Source organism: Delphinus delphis, chromosome 9 (genome assembly GCF_949987515.2).
Source record: "Delphinus delphis chromosome 9, mDelDel1.2, whole genome shotgun sequence".
In the NCBI taxonomy this organism is placed as follows: Eukaryota; Metazoa; Chordata; class Mammalia; order Artiodactyla; family Delphinidae; genus Delphinus; species Delphinus delphis.
In genome coordinates, this window is record NC_082691.1 from 15,631,975 (window position 1) to 15,647,874 (window position 15,900).

General features: G+C 42.6%; 1 protein-coding gene across 3 annotated transcripts in view; it reads left to right on the forward strand.

Moving 5' to 3' along the window:
* Positions 1–2,927: 2,927 nt before the first annotated feature.
* VPS41 (VPS41 subunit of HOPS complex) overlaps positions 2,928–15,900 on the forward strand; it is a 187,900-nt gene continuing 174,927 nt past the window's right edge. For 2 of the 3 annotated variants that reach the window (XR_009520589.1, XM_060020220.1), the window contains exon 1: positions 2,928–2,963. Coding sequence is in view for 1 of the 3 variants with exons in the window: in XM_060020220.1 (XP_059876203.1) it covers positions 2,943–2,963 (21 nt within the window). In the remaining 2 variants the exon portion in view is untranslated. Of the gene's footprint in view, positions 2,964–10,325; positions 10,420–15,900 lie in introns of those variants that run through there. The other variant, XM_060020222.1, reaches the window with a different exon arrangement.

Here is a 15,900-nt window from a genome sequence, read left to right on the forward strand (position 1 = left end):
AGTCAATTTGCCATAGAATGAAAGACTGTTAGTCTGAACATTTCTCAAACTTTATTCTACATGCTTATCACCTGGGGATATGATTAAAATCCAGATTGTTGCTCAGTAAGTCTCTGGAGGGGCCTAAGCTCTTCATTTCTAACCAGTTCCCAGGTGATACGGATACTGCTGGTCTGTGGACCACACTCCGAGTAGCAGGAACTAGAGAACCTTCTAGATAAGAGAGCCCAAAACTTTCATTTCACAGGAGAAAACTTGGGGCTCAAGGTCACATGTGAATTTCATCTTGGCCACAGGTGTAGCGTGAACCTGCCAGCTGGCAGGGGTCTTTCTTCCTCTAATTCATCTTTCCGTATCTGTGTTGCTTCGTTTACCAGTCAGCTTCAATCAGGTCCATAACACCCTTTCTGAGGAAGAGAGAGAGGCTGAACATTCTGCATTCCAGAAAAGTAGAAAGACCAGGAAGGCCCGGGGTCAATGGCCAGCCTCCAACTTTGCTTGCTTGGGCTGCCATTGGATGGATGTGCTCCATCAGGAGGGTCCCCAGAGCAGAACCTATGTGACAGATGAAAGGAATGTGTCCCTCGGAGAATTTGTGGAGATGACTCATCCATCATACAAACCTAGGGAGCTCCAGCCTCCAAGAAAACAAAAAGAAAGCATGTTCAGCAATGAATCAGAGAGCAGCAGCCCTGGGCAAGGAGCTGATTGTGACTCTCAGAAGACCCTTTCAATAAAGTCTTTCTCCTGATCCCCACCCCTCATTCTACCATCAACAAGGGGCCAGGTGACAGTGGTCTGGGAGAAGACTCAGCACAGCTAGCCTCAGAGGCCAAGAGGGCTCAGGAGGAAGACTGCCAGCCCAGAAGGAGAGAGAGAAGCTAGCAGCTCCCCAGAACTTTGAGGGGCCACATACTGTTGGGAAAGAAAAACAATTTTGTTTTACTTTTTTTTAAATTGAAGTATAGTTAATTTACAATGTTGTGTCAGTTTCAGGTGTACAGCATAGCAATTCAGTTATACCTATACATATATTCATGCTTTTTCAGATTCTTTTTCCTTATAGTTTATTACAAGGTATTGAGTATATTTCCCTGTGCTATACAGTAGGTTATTGTTGCTTATCTATTTTATATATAGTAGTGTGTATATGTTAATCCCAAACTCCTAATTTAAAGAAAAACAAAATTTTAGAACAAGATTTTGTTCTGAATTTCAGTGATGATTTTTCCACCTGTCTCCCAGTATTTAGTCACACTTTTTCTGGAGGTGTTACCTGACCTCTCACCACAATAAAATTGAACAATAAAACAAAAACACCCTCGGGGGAAGACAGTGGTTATACTCCTCTATTTTCCTTTTTTTTTTTTTTTTTTTAATAATCCTCTATCTTCCTTCCTAATCCTGAACCTGTGTTTTCATCAAAGCAGAAGAGATTGCCAGTTTGGAGAGGGTTTGGTCCTAGAAGTTAATGGGTGGGTCTAGGTCCTAATGGAAAGGGGAAAATTATGGTGTGTGAGCAAAGTCAGAAAAGTAGAGGAGCTAGGCTTATTTCTTTTTTTCTGTGGAGACTGGACTGGGGGCTTCCACAGCCTCTTTGGTTGGTATAAGGATCCTTGTGGGACTGGGAATCCATCATGAGCAATGAATGTTTGTTCTCGGCCTGTTTTATAAGAGAAGATCTTAGAAACTCAGATTGAAAGGTTGATACTTAGGGTATTGGGTACTTGGCTATGTATATCTAGATACCTTGGCATTGGTGTATCTTTATTCCCTGTGACTAAGTGATCAGCAGACTAGAAGAGGGACTCCAACAAGACTTGGAGGAAGAGGGTGGAGCTAAGGCTCTTTCCAACCTGGGGAGAAGACAGGTGTCTCAGATGATGTCACCCTGGCAGTTGAGGAATTGGTGGGTCGAGCAGGTTACAGCTAGAGACCTGGGAGGCGCAGTGTTGAGTTCATGACTTCCTACTAGGTCAGAGTCCATGCAGCACAGGGGGTCAATAAGGCACTGGGCACCTACCACTTGCTGCCATTTGAGATGCCCTCTGGTAGTTTGTATCTACTGGAAATGAGTGGAAAGAAGTAAATGCCCATCTTTGAACAGGATACTGCAGATTCTGAGGTTTAGGAAGGAGAGTTCATAATGCCCAGAAGCATGGAGAGGGGATCATTCATTCTGAAGGATGAAAGTAATACAGTGGTTTTACAGATTTTACCAAGGACAGATTTATATTCTATCTTGAATATTTACCCATAGAATATACTCAACAAAAATTTAAATGAATAATTAAACATAGAGGTTTTTTAAAATTTCAATGTCCAGGTGCCAGAAGAGAAAGCCGACTTAAAGTAGTAGCAAACAGTAGGAGCTACATCTTTTTGGAGGATAAATTGTCTCTGGTTCTCTATTTCAAAGACTGTTTTATATTTACTTAATATACTTAAAAAAAAAGCAAAAAACACTTTTAGACTAAGCTGGATTTGGTAATCACAGAGTCTTTGGCATCAGACAAAGCTGAATTCGAATCCTAGTTCTGTCCTTGACTAACTGTGTGACCTCTGAGCCAAGATGTTCCCCTCTGTAAATGGGAATAACAGTAAGGTTTGCTGGGAGACTTAAATGAGATATTTCACGCAAAGCTATAAATCCAGGACATGATATACACTAAGTATAAATAAATACTATGGTAACCACGGAAACGATAAGACCAACAATAAAATAAATCATAGCATTAACGATGGTTATGTTTGGATTCTCCAAAGCACAATTCCATTGAGCTTGGGGAGGTGGAAGCCGAAACGAGGCCCAGTAGGTTCATCAGCTAGAATACATTTCCCGACTCAGACGATGCTAAAACTACATTTCCCAGCAGGCGCCGGGCCCCAGGCTCTTGTTTTCTCTCATTTCCGGGTGTGTCATGTGACTCCCCTGCTCGGTCATGGCGGAAGCGGAGGAGCAGGTAAAGGCTGCAACTGCTAGGCAGGGGAAGGGGAGGCGAGGGTGAGGCGATCGGAGGCGTGCAGTGGAGCGTGCGGAGGTGCGGGGCTCCTGCGGGACGAGGCAGGCCCACGTGGGGCGGGGAGACGGCAAAAGTCCGTTTCGGGGAGCGGAGAGGCGGGTGGGATGTCGGCTCCTGGACGTCACGCAGAGACAGCGCCCCGACACACCCCCGGCGTTTGCGGGGCGGCCCTTCCTTCGGCGCTGCTCTTGTGGCCTGTGCCCCGTGAAATTTTGGCTTGAAGGCAGGCCGGGCTCTCCAAGGGTCTGGCTGCCCGTGGGAGGCATCACACATGATTTGAGTTTTGAGATCAGGTGGCTAAAATTTAAGTTCCTCTCGAAATAAGACGGTAAGAGGTGATATGCAGGTGGACTAGGAGAGCGTAGACGGGATGAGTTTTGTTTCGGATCTATTGACTATTTCATTTAGGTACAAAGCTGAGTCACTGTTGCATCCGATGAGTTTTGTTTCGGATCAATTTCATTTAGTTACCCATCTAAGTCAGTGTTGCATCAGGCGGTAGTTAAGTGTATCTATCAGTCCGAGAGCAAAAATGTCTTAGGCTCCATTGCTGGTTCTCATTCTTAAAATGTGACTTTGGGCTAGTCATTTAACTTTAACTATGAGATAGAGGTAATAATAGTACTGCCCTCGAAGGGTGGTTTTAAGATGGAGTGGGTTTAACACAGATTTAAAGTGCTTGGGAAAAGTTGGGCTCAGTAAAAGTTATGTGGGATTATTTGTTGCTGGTAAGACATCAGATGGCAATGTCCACTCGACACCTGGCAACGTGACAGTGGAGTTTAGGGAAAAGTTAGTGATGGCAATAGAGTTATTTTCATATAGGCAGTAGTGGTAGCCAGACATTAGTTGAAATGACAAAGTTACATCAAAAAGCCAAAAAAAAAAAAAAGAAAAAAGCAAACAAAGACCCGAATTTGGGGAAATACCTTAAATTTCCATTTCCAGTGTCATTTCAGCTTGGCACTGTTTTTCCTTGTAAATTAACAAGGCGGTCAGTTTCCATAGTTGCTTCTAAACAGTGACTTAATGATGAGCTGTTTAGCATAAGAGAAATTTTTTTAGTTTAATAATCTACTTTGTACCATTTCCAACATACTTCACTTACATAATGAAACTTTGCCCTGTGTATATGCCAATAAATAAGAAATTTGCTGAGGTAGAAATTAAATTCGGACCGTCAGTGTGTTAACAGAAGAGTCTTCTGCCTACCCCTGGAGCCTCCTTTTCCATTTCAAGCAGTTCAAAGGGAAATGCTCATGTAATCTCATGACTCACAGCTGAGTTTGATGATAGTTGTGAGATTGGTTTTCACACTGTTCATCTCTCTTGTTGAAATAAAATTTTTTGGTGGTTTGATTTAAAAGCAAGAAACCAAGCTCCTACATTCTTAGATATAGTGTAGTAGGAACGGAGAGAGTTCTTAGAATTTACTGCTGTTTTGTGCAGGAGTTTGGCAAAGCTGTCTGATGTAAAAAGACACTTAGAAAGTTAATGATATAATAAGAATGCTTTGCATTTTTACAGGATTTCCAGTTTAAAGAACCCTCTCACATTGCATTTGGTCCTCACAAAAGAATTCTGTTGGTAAATTTTATTCTGATATATAAGTCAGAGCAGGCATCTCTTACATTCCAAACCTTCCAGTGGTCTCCTATTGCGCTCTGAAAAAAAGCCAGAGTCCTTAGAATGGTCTAGTTGCCCAATAGCACCTTGTCCCAATTGCTCTCTGTCCTTGTCCTCAGACCTCATTTTCCACTATTCTCTTCCCCTTCTATCACTGTGCATCAGCTATCCTGGCTTCCTTACTCTTCCTTCAACAAGCTAGGCATGGACCTGCCTCAGGGCCTTGGCTCATGCCGCTGCCTTTGTTTGGCCCCAGATATTAACAGGGCTCTTTCTGTCACTTCCTTCCTGTGTCTGTCCAAGTGTTAACTTTTTGCATGAGACCTTCCATGACCGTTCTTTGAAACCTCCTTCTTGTGTAATTTTCTCCTTAACTAACGCTCGTGACCATCTGACATACTGTGTTCTTAAATAGCTTTTTTTTTTGTATACTCTGTATATTTCTGTATATTCTCTCCATAAGACTATAAGCTCCATGATGGCAAGGATTTGTTCACGTTGTATGCCTGACACCTGGAAAAGTGCTTGGCTCTCAGTATGTTAGATGATTGAATTTTACAGATAAACAGATTGCAATTCTGTCAACTTAAGTAACTCGCCGAGGCTTGTGTCTAAAACATCTCTAGTCGTGTCTCCAAAGCTCACAATTTTTCACTGGCATACTCTGTCTTTTTAAAAATACTTAAGAACCTATTCTAAATCACTGTTTACTTTGTGAAATAGAATTAGCCCTGATCACCTTAATACATTTCCTTCAAGTCATTATTTCGCCTGTGATGCTCTAACAGCCAGTATATGGTTAGAGCAGGCATTTGTTCCCCCAGTGATATCCGTGTCATTCTCAGAAAGAATGTTCTCAAAAAGACAACAGCAGAAAGAAGCTAACATCCACAAATTGTTGTTCTGTTTATTTTTTTAAAGAAAGCTGCCAGATAATTGAACCTGTATTATTGGGCCTTTATAGATTAAAAATGGTTAGACTTTGCCCAGTCTGCTTGATTTGTGTATTTTGCATTTCACATAGGAAGCCATTGAAATCTGACCAAGATAGGAGGCCTTTATTACATAGTTTTTGGAAGGCTAAAAGAGCCCAAAAGCGGTGTTAAATAAATTTGCTAATTGTTCTGTTCTGCTGCTTTGAACCTTTTAGACAATCTTGACATAATTCTCCTCACGTCTCCTGAATGCTTTAAGAATCAAGATGTGTGTTCAAATTAACTATGACGAACAGGTGAGGGTAAAGGAAGCTTTTTTCCTTAGCGCCATGTACTGTAAACGCAAACAGTCCTCCAAGATGTGCAAGACAAAACTCAGCCTCTCCTCTTAACTTTTCTGAGCATATTGTGTTTTTGGTGATGGACCTTTCACCCACCGTAATTTTAGGAAGAACCAAAAGAGTGAGATCTGAACTGAGTTACCATAACACAGTCCACAGACTCCCAAACTAAAGATCGCTTTTTGGGGAATTCCCTGGCAGTCCAGTGGTTAGGACTCCTCGCTTCCAGTGTAGGGGGCAGGAGTTCGATCCCTGGTCGGGGAACTAAGATCCTGCAAGCCACAAGGCGCAACCAAAAAAAAGAGGAAAAAAAAATCACTTTTTGTATATGAATGAACTTTTTTTTTTTTTAAAGTCATTGGGAAATCCTTGTTTATGCTGAGTATGGTTAAGGTAGTTAGTAAAAATAGTGACATATATATTACAGCTCACAGAAAGCACTAATACCCTGCATTGTGCCGGGAAATCTTCTAACCAACTGTTTTACCTAGCTCCAAAATGACTTATAGTTGACCTTCGTAATCACAGATGCCCAACACTATTTGTCCATGCCTTGCTTCTGAACAGCATTCTGCCTGAAGTCTGGTTGTTCGTGTATTTGTCTTATCTCTCCTGCAGATTGCTGAGTCCTCAAGAATCAGCACAGAGCTTACTCATGTCTGTATCTCTCACAGGGCTACTGCTTTCCAGGTACTAGGTGCTTAATAAAATGTTTAAATGGATTTATTAGGGGGAGAATAGCCTTCTGAATTGAAAACGTCAAATTGTTAATTTAGGTTCAGTAGAATTTGTGTTAAATTGTTTTATCTTACTTGAAACTTTTGAAAGTTATTAATTCACATGAATTGTAGATTACATTTCCTACATTGCTTACTCTGCCAGCTCCCTGGGTACCCTTTCGTCTTTCGTACCAACCAGCAGAGAACCTGGTCCATTAAAATATTTGGTCAGGGTTTCCCTGGTGGCGCAGTGGTTGAGAGTCCGCCTGCCAATGCAGGGGACACGGGTTCATGCCCTGGTCCGGGAAGATCCCACATGCCGTGGAGCGGCTGGGCCCGTGAGCCATGGCCGCTGAGCCTGCATGCCCGGAGCCTGTGCTCCGCAGCGGGAGAGGCCACAGCAGTGAGAGGCCCGCGTACCGCAAAAAAAACAAAAATATTTGGTCACTCAGACCATCTATTCTTTGACCAGATAGGAGAGTTTCTGCTTTGAATTTCCCACTACATTTTAGAAGTGAGGAACATTCTATTTGTATTGTAGAGCATTTAAGGATTATCAGATAGTACATTCATGAGTAGTTATACCCTCATGTGATTGTGCCCCGTGTATAAAATAAAAACCAAGTTGACAAATATTTGAGTGTCGCAGTTTTCTTGCCTGTAGCTTGGGGATTTTACTCTCCGGGACTCTTGTGAGTATGAACTGAGATAAAGTATGTTAAAGTGCTAGGTTGAAGTGGTTGGTTTGTAAATAGGACAATGATTTATAACCCAAACTTGGGTTTGGCTTAGGTGTGCACAATTCTCTTTTCATATAGTTTGGCCAAGATAGGTCATTTAAAAGCAACTTTCCTAATAAATAACTAAAGGAAAAACAGCCCCGAACAAGAAGTTGCAAAAGCACAGGATCAGAGAAATCTTTAGAGCGCCCACTCTTTACTGTCATCTAACAAGTATAGTCACCAATTAGCTCAGCTGGGTGTGCTTATTACCTTGTGAGTTTCTTCTCCCATCTTCCTCTGGGCTGGTTGGCTGGAGGCTGCTGTCATTAGCTGATTACTGGTAGCCTCCTGGGCTCCCGCATTACCACCTCGGGGAGGGAGCATTCATCAGATCAGGGGCTTCTGTGTTTCATGCAGCTTCCCATTCATGGCTACTCAGTCACAGTTGCCTTTGTTTCTTCTAGAAACTTTGTCCTCCTTAGTGGTTTTTTTCCCTTTTCTTGTTTGTTGGTGTTTTTGGTTTTTTTTTTTAACCAAATCCTTGTGATTCTGGGCTCTTATTTATACCTACTGAAGATGAAGTGGATACTAAGAAGTCAGAAAGAGAAAGACAAACACTATATGATATCACTTATATGTGGAATCTAAAATGTGATGCAAATGAGCTCGTCTTCGAAACAGGAACAGACTCAGAGAACAGGCTTGTGGTTGCCAAGGGGGAGGAGGGGGAGGGAGGGTTGGATTGGGAGTTTGGGATTAGCAGGTGCAAACTATTGTATATAGAATGGATAAACAGCAAGGTCCTACTGTATAGCACAGGGAACTATATTCAATATCCTGTAATAAACCATAATGGAAAAGAAAAAAAATGATGGAGTGGATTAGCAGATATTTGCCAGTTCTCCCTACTGCATTTAGATGGTTCTGATGCAAAGTCATATTTGGGGCTGGGGCAGACCTCACGGCTTTTCTTCATTTGCAGGATAAGTATAGTAGTTGAGCCTAATTGGTTGAAAAGGTTGGTAACCTGAGTCTCCCGGCTTCTGCCAGCTCCCTGGGTACCCTTTCATCTTTCCTACTCAACCAGTCTAGTCCTTGGGGACCCAAAAGCTTTCTGTAATGGAGGCTCTGTGCACAGGGATATCAAATACATCTCACACAAAATATTTCTTCTTTCCCGTGCTGTGCCTTTGTGAAACGTTGGAAACACTCCTCCATCAGGCTCAGCTGTGGCACACAGTTGTTGGGAAGGAAAAGAAGGTGGTAGTAAGTGTTGTGTGTTTCACGTCCGTCTCCAGCCTAGTCTGCTTTCCTGGGGCCTGGTCTCTGCTCGTTTTCTTCATCCTGCAAAGTTTGTAGCTAGCTTTCCTCAGGCTCCAGCCTCCCATTTCTCCCCCAGATTCTCTTCGTTGCCCTCTACAAACAGTGTGTATTCCCTCCAAACTGTGAGGACTTCGCAACCTGGGAGGTCCCGGCTTCTCTTTCTCCTCCTGGGTTGACCATCTTCTTAACCCCTCCTGGCCTCTGAGGCTGGCTGTGCTGAGTCTTCTCCCGGGCCGCTGTCACGGGGCCCTGATTGTAGGATTAGGGGTCGGGGTGGGTTGAAAGCCCTTATTGGAGGGGTCTTCTGAGAGCCCAACTAGCTCCTTCCTGGGGCTGCTGCCAGGTTGTTAACGTTGTGTTTGGATTGCTCTATCCTTGTTTGTGCTGCCACCCTTCGGTTCCCCTTCTGTAACTGTCCTGTAGCCACGAGCTAATAATTCAAGCATTTGCCTGGAGAAAATGCACTTGGTATTGCTCATAAATGGAAAAGGAATATACAGCGGAGGTACAATGTTACTGCTTTGGATCAGCAGCTAATTTCTTTTTTAAAATTTATTCTACTGAAGGATAGTTGATTTACAATGTTGTGTTAATTTCTGCTGTACAGCAGAGTGATTCAGTTATACATATGTATATTCTTTTTCATATTCTTTTCCATTATGGTTTATTATAGGATACTGAATATAGTTTCCTGTGCTATACAGTAGGACCTTGTTTATCCATTCTCTATATAATAGTTTGCAACTGCACACCCCAAACTCCTAGTCAATCCCTACCCCCTACTCCCTTGGCAACCGCAAGTCTATTTTCTATGTCTGTGAGTCTGTTTCTATTTCCTAGGTAAGTTCATTTGTATCATTTTTTAAGATTCTACATATAAGTGATATCATATGATATTTGTCTGACTTACTTCGCTTAGTGTGACAATCTCTAGGTCCATCCATGTTGCTGCAAATGGCATTTCATTCTTTTTTATGGCTGAGTAGTATTCCACTGTATATATGTACCACATGTTCTTTATCCATTCATCTGTTGATGGACATTGGCTGTTGTAAATGGTGCTGCTATGAACATTGGGGTGCATGTATCTTTTCAGATTATAGTTTTCACCTTTTCTGGATATATGTCCAGGAGTGGGATTGCTTGATCATAGCGCAACTCTATTTTTAGTTTTTTTGAGGAACCTCCGTACTGTTCTCCACAGTGACTGCACCAATTGACTTTCCCACCAGCGTGTAGGAGGGTCCCCTTTTCTCCACACCCTCTCCACAGCAGCTTGTTTCTTCTCATCATCATCGGCAAATGGGTATTGACCAGTTCCTTTGGGTAGGGTAGTTGGAGATAGGCAAAAGCCTTTGGGTTCATCCACAGCGAATTAAAAAGGATTAACTCCTAGGACCAGGCAATTAATATTAGGTGCAAGCTGATGGGTATAGAAGGAAGAGAGGCTATTGGAGGCCAGGTCTGGACCTTGTGGCCTGGACTGACTGGAGACAATTCTGTGAATGAGGTGAGACCTAAGTTGGGCCATGAAGAAAGTTTAGGATTTAGAAACAGCCAGTGAGTTTCAATCTTTTTTTTTTAGCCTCAGATGGGCAACATGAAAATTGAAGACATAAAATCTAAGCTCTATTGTTAAAGCAAGACCTCAGCCTGACTGCCACCACCTCCCAGAGGTACCCCCTGAGAGCTTCCCTGTAGAGCATGCTGGGAGTTTGAGGACCGCTAGGGTGAGTGCAGAGTTGGGCCAAGGGCCTTCTAAGCTGAAGGAACCACTTCAGGAGGCTCCGCACAAGCATCCGAAGCTTAAGGCGCCGGGTGGCAGTGGAAGTGAGGGGGATTTTCTGGTGCAGGGAAGTTGGGGATGTTGGTGGTGAGGTGCATTCTGTCTCTGGGGCCGTAGCTGCTCAGCTTCAACTGCTGTTATATGGAAATACGGATTTCAGGTATAGTCTGAGTTTAGGAAGTCAGAAATACAGATTTGTATGGGAAAGTCTTAAAACACTAGACAGGCCAAACAAAACACCTGCTGGCCACATCCAGACTGCAAGTTGCTCTTCTGCCACCAATGACAGAGAGATGTGACCATGGGATCTCTGAGTGAGAAGTCACCCGGTGTGGCTGGAGGGCTGTGGGTTTGTGCAGAGAGTGGGGAGTGAGGCTAAAAGTGCCCTGGGTGCCACACTGGGCTGGGCTTTGACGACCTTGCTGGGGAATCTGAAATCTCCTGACCCCCGAGGGTTCCTTGAGGAGGATGGTGACCAGGGTGCTGTGTGTTCTGGGAAGATGATCCTGATGCTGGTTGATGAATAGATTCAAGAGGTCACAGGTCAAGGCACCGAGATGGTTCGTTAAAGCTGTTTGGGCAGATGATTAAGTTTAAGGGGTTGGTTTGCAAAAGAAGGATAAAGTGGAACAATTGTTGAGTTTAGCTTTCAGCCTGTTGCCCAGGATTTGTCCAGCTGTACATTTGTATCACTGGGTACTTTCCAGCCCTTCATTTTTCTTCAAGCAGAGCAGCACAACTTTTTTCTTATTACAGTAAAACGCACATAACATATTTATCATCTGAACCATTTTTAAGTGTTGTGATTCAGTGCCATTAAGTACATTCATGTTTGTGCAACCGTCACCACCATCCATCTCTGGAACTTTTCATCATCACAAACTGGAACTGTACCCATTAAACAGTAACTCTCATTCCCCTAGCCCCCCGCACTAGCTAACCTCTGTTCATCTTTCTGTTTCATATTAAGTGGAATCCTGCAGTACGTGTCTTTTTGTGTCTGGCCTGTTTATCTTAGAAACTAGCAAATTTTTTTTTAACGTCTTTATTGGAGTATAATTGCTTTACAGTGGTATGTTATTTTCTGTTGTATAACAAAGTGAATCAGCTATACGTATACACATATCCCCATATCCCCTCCCTCTTGCGTCTCCCTCCCACCCTCCCTATCCCACCCCTCTAGGTGGTCACAAAGCACCGAGCTGATCTCCCTGTGCTATGCAGCTGCTTCCCACTAGCTATCTATTTTACATTTTGTAGTGTCTATATGTCCATGACACTCTCACATCGTCCCAGCTTACCCTTCCCCCTCCCCGTGTCCTCAAGTCCATTCTCTATGTCTGCGTCTTTATTCCTGTCCTGCCCCTAGGTGCTTCAGAACCATTTTTTTAAGATTCCATATATATGTGTTAACATATGGTATTTGTTTTTCTCTTTCTGACTTACTTCACTCTGTATGACAGACTCTAGGTCCATCCACCTCACTACAAATAACTCAATTTCGTTTCTTTTTATGGCTGAGTAATATTCCATCATATATATGTGCCACGTCTTCTTTATCGATTCATCCGATGATGGACACTTAGGTTGTTTCCATCTCTGAGCTATTATGAATAGAGCTGCAGTGAACATTGTGGTACATGACTCTTTTTGAATTATGGTTTTCTCAGGGTATATGCCCAGTAGCGGGACTGCTGGGTCGTATGGTAGTTCTGTTTTTGAAACTAGCACAATTTTGTAACTTACGCTTTTCTGATTTGAAGGTAGAGTCTTTGAAAGAGAGAATGTGAAGTTAAAAAAAAATGTTTGAAAATCATTGACTTTCTCGAGGTTCAGCCTTGCTTCTGGGATCCCTTGCTGGGGACATTCACTTCACGTCTCCGTGTTGCCTCTGTCTCTGGAGCATTAAGGAGGGGGGCTTGATGAATAAACGAAGCTAAGAAGTAACAGACCAGGCCAGTTCCTGAAGGCACTCAAGCATGGCTTTGGTAGCGCTGTGGAAAGAAGGGTCATTTTTTTGAGGCCACAGCTAGGTCTGGGAGGTTCAGGCTGGCGCTGAGGGTAAGTCTGAGAGTGTCCTGGAATAAAGGTTCTCTTGAAAACCAGTAGCCACAGGAGGCTCCTCCGAGAGCCTGGTTTTCTTGGAGGACTCAGATTTCTGAGATTTCCATGCCTTGAGGTATCCGATTCCACCACTGCATGGCTTTCCAGTGGGAACAGAAGGTAATTTGATTTTGAGTCTTTGGATTGAAATTGCTGGTTGGGGGCCCATTTTTGTTTTAGTGACGCATGTAAGTGAGACGTTTGCCCTTATACGCCATGTGCATATTTGAATGGATCTCAAATTAGGAAAAAATTTTTCCTTGGGTTTAATGTAGTTTTTTGAAAAGAGTAGTCAAGTGTTCTTTGAGAGTTCTAGAGGTGGGAAATAATCTCGCTGTGGCTTATTGGCACAGTTGTCAAAGACTTGTTTAGCTAATGCTAATAACTTAATGTGCAGGCACTGTCAGGGATGTTAGAAGCCATTTAAGTTCAACCTCTAAGCCTCTGCCTTTTACCTCCGAGGGCATTAGGAAATTTCAAGATGATACATGTAAAACATTTAGCATCAGGAGCAAAATATATTATAGATGTTGAGTAAAGACATCAGAATAGTGACCAGCCTCTGCAATAAGTGGTGCTGGGAAAACTGGACAGGTACATGTAGAAGTGTGAGATTAGATCACTCCCTAACACCATACACAAAAATAAGCTCAAAATGCATTAAAGACCTAAATGTAAGGCCAGACACTATCAAACTCTTAGAGGAAAACATAGGCAGAACACTCTATGACATAAATCACAGCAAGATCCTTTTTGACCCACCTCCTAGAGAAATGGAAATAAAAACAAAAATAAACAAATGGGACCTAATGAAACTTAAAAGCTTTTGCACAGCAGAGGAAACCATAAACAAGACCAAAAGACAACCCTCAGAATGGGAGAAAGTATTTGCAAAGGAAGCAACTGACAAAGGATTAATCTCCAAAATTTACAAGCAGCTCATGCAGCTCAATAACAAAAAAGCAAACAACCCAATCCAAAAATGGGCAGAAGGCCTAAATAGACTTTTCTCCAAAGAAGATATACAGACTGCCAACAAACACATGAAAGAATGCTCAACATCACTAATCATTACAGAAATGCAAATCAAAACTACAATGAGATATCATCTCACACCAGTCAGAATGGCCATCATCAAAAAATCTACAAACAATAAATGCTGGAGAGGGTGTGGGGAAAAGGGAACACTCTTGCACTGCTGGTGGGAATGTTAATTGGTACAGCCACTATGGAGAACTGTATGGAGGTTCCTTACAAAACTACAAATAGAACTACCATATGACCCAGCAATCCCACTACTGGGCATATATATACCCTGAGAAAATCATAATTCAAAAAGAATCATGTACCAAAATGTTCATTACAACTCTATTTACAATAGCCCAGAGATGGAAAAAACCTAAGTGTCCATCATCGGATGAATGGATAAAGAAGATGTGGCACATATATACAATGGAATATTACTCAGCCATAAAAAGAAACGAAATTGAGCTATTTGTAATGAGGTGGATAGACCTAGAGTCTGTCATACAGAGTGAAGTAAGTCAGAAAGAGAAAGACAAATACCGTATGCTAACACATATATATGGAATTTAAGAAAAAAAAATGTCATGAAGAACCTAGGGGTAAGACAGGAATAAAGACACAGACCTAGTAGAGAATGGACTTGAGGATATGGGGAGGGGGAAGGGGAAGCTGTGACAAAGCGAGAGAGAGGCATGGACATATATACACTACCAAACGTAAGGTAGAAGGTAGTGGGAAGCAGCGCATAGCACAGGGAGATCAGCTCCGTGCTTTGTCACTGCCTGGAGGGGTGGGATAGGGAGGGTGGGAGGGAGGGAGACGCAAGAGGGAAGAGATGGGACATATGTATATGTATAACTGATTCAGTTTGTTATAAAGCAGAAACTAACACACCATTGTAAAGCAATAAACAAAACAACAAAAAAAAAACAAGGATCAGGATGGCAGATGCCGTAAAACCAGTAACTGGGGATGGTTAGCGGAGGGAGAAACAATTTAGAAGGGTCAGCCTGATACGTTTCATTAAGTGTCTGGAGAACTGGCAAGCAGTAGAAGAAGTGGATGTTTTATGTGTCATATTAGGGCGAAGAACAAAAATTACTGTGGAGAGATTGTAGCTCCAAATTAATAAGGGCTTTCTAATATTTAGATTACCATGAAACCAAAACAGCCTGCCCTGGGATACAGAGGAGATTCTGATATTCATCATGGTTAATGATAGAACTGCAATCAAATTCTTAAGTACACCTAACGTTCATCCCTGTTTCACAGGTGAACTTTGAGAGCAGGGACTGTATTGTCCGCTAGGCTCTTCTGGAGGCAGCCTGCCACCTGCTAGGTTCTTACTGATTTTCAATGAATGAAATTAAAATATTTTCAAATGCCCTATTTGTGTTTATCCCGCAGTCCAGTTTGCACTGAGTAATATATGCATCCAACTTTCTTTAAAATGTTTATTTTTTTTGTCTTGATGTATCTAAAATGTCCTTGCCCCATTTTTTTGGTTCTGTTTTTTCTCTAATCTCGTGGTTGGTTGGGAAATGCTCACGTTCAGTGTCAGCATATTAGTTGTAACCTTTTATTGCTATTGATATCTATAAGCACGTTAAGTAAATCTTCATTTTGCTGACCTCTTGGCGGATGCGTGGCATCAGCACATTCCCTTTGAGTGGACAGGTGAGAGATTAGCGGAATCAAGTCCATTTTTTTTTCCCCTTTTGCTTTGTTTTCTCCAGAGCAGCAAGATTCATCGTCTAGCAAGAGGGAAACTGTGTTAAATGGCAGAATTTGTCTTCCAGTTAATGGTTTAAAGAGTGGATGTAAATTATACAGCTTGTTTGCACAGCGTCTGATCGGTACCACGCTAGGGGAATTCTGTTGTAAAAGCTGTTAAGCAAGACAATCATTTTGACTCAGCCAGATTCATAGCATAGTAATTAATAGCACAAGAGCTTTGCCATATAAAAGTTGGCTTATAGATAATTTGAGATGGCGGTTGCCTCTTCTGAGATCAGTAAGGCTGCTTTGCCAGACTGATTTCCATCTTTAGCGAAGGAAAAGCCTTCTGGGTCCTCCCATGGGGAATTCCTGGGGTCATTTGTTAACCTGCTGACCAGTCAAGGGAGGTCACTGGGAGCGGTGGATCCATGTGGCCCCAGAGCGACCATCTCAGGGTACCCTGTGGGGTATGAAGAAGGTGTTTGTAGGAGGCCTGCGAGAGTCGGACCATGTGGAGTTCTTTAAACTGGAGTTGCAAATTACCTCCAAAAAAGGGCACGTGGGTATTGGTGGTGGG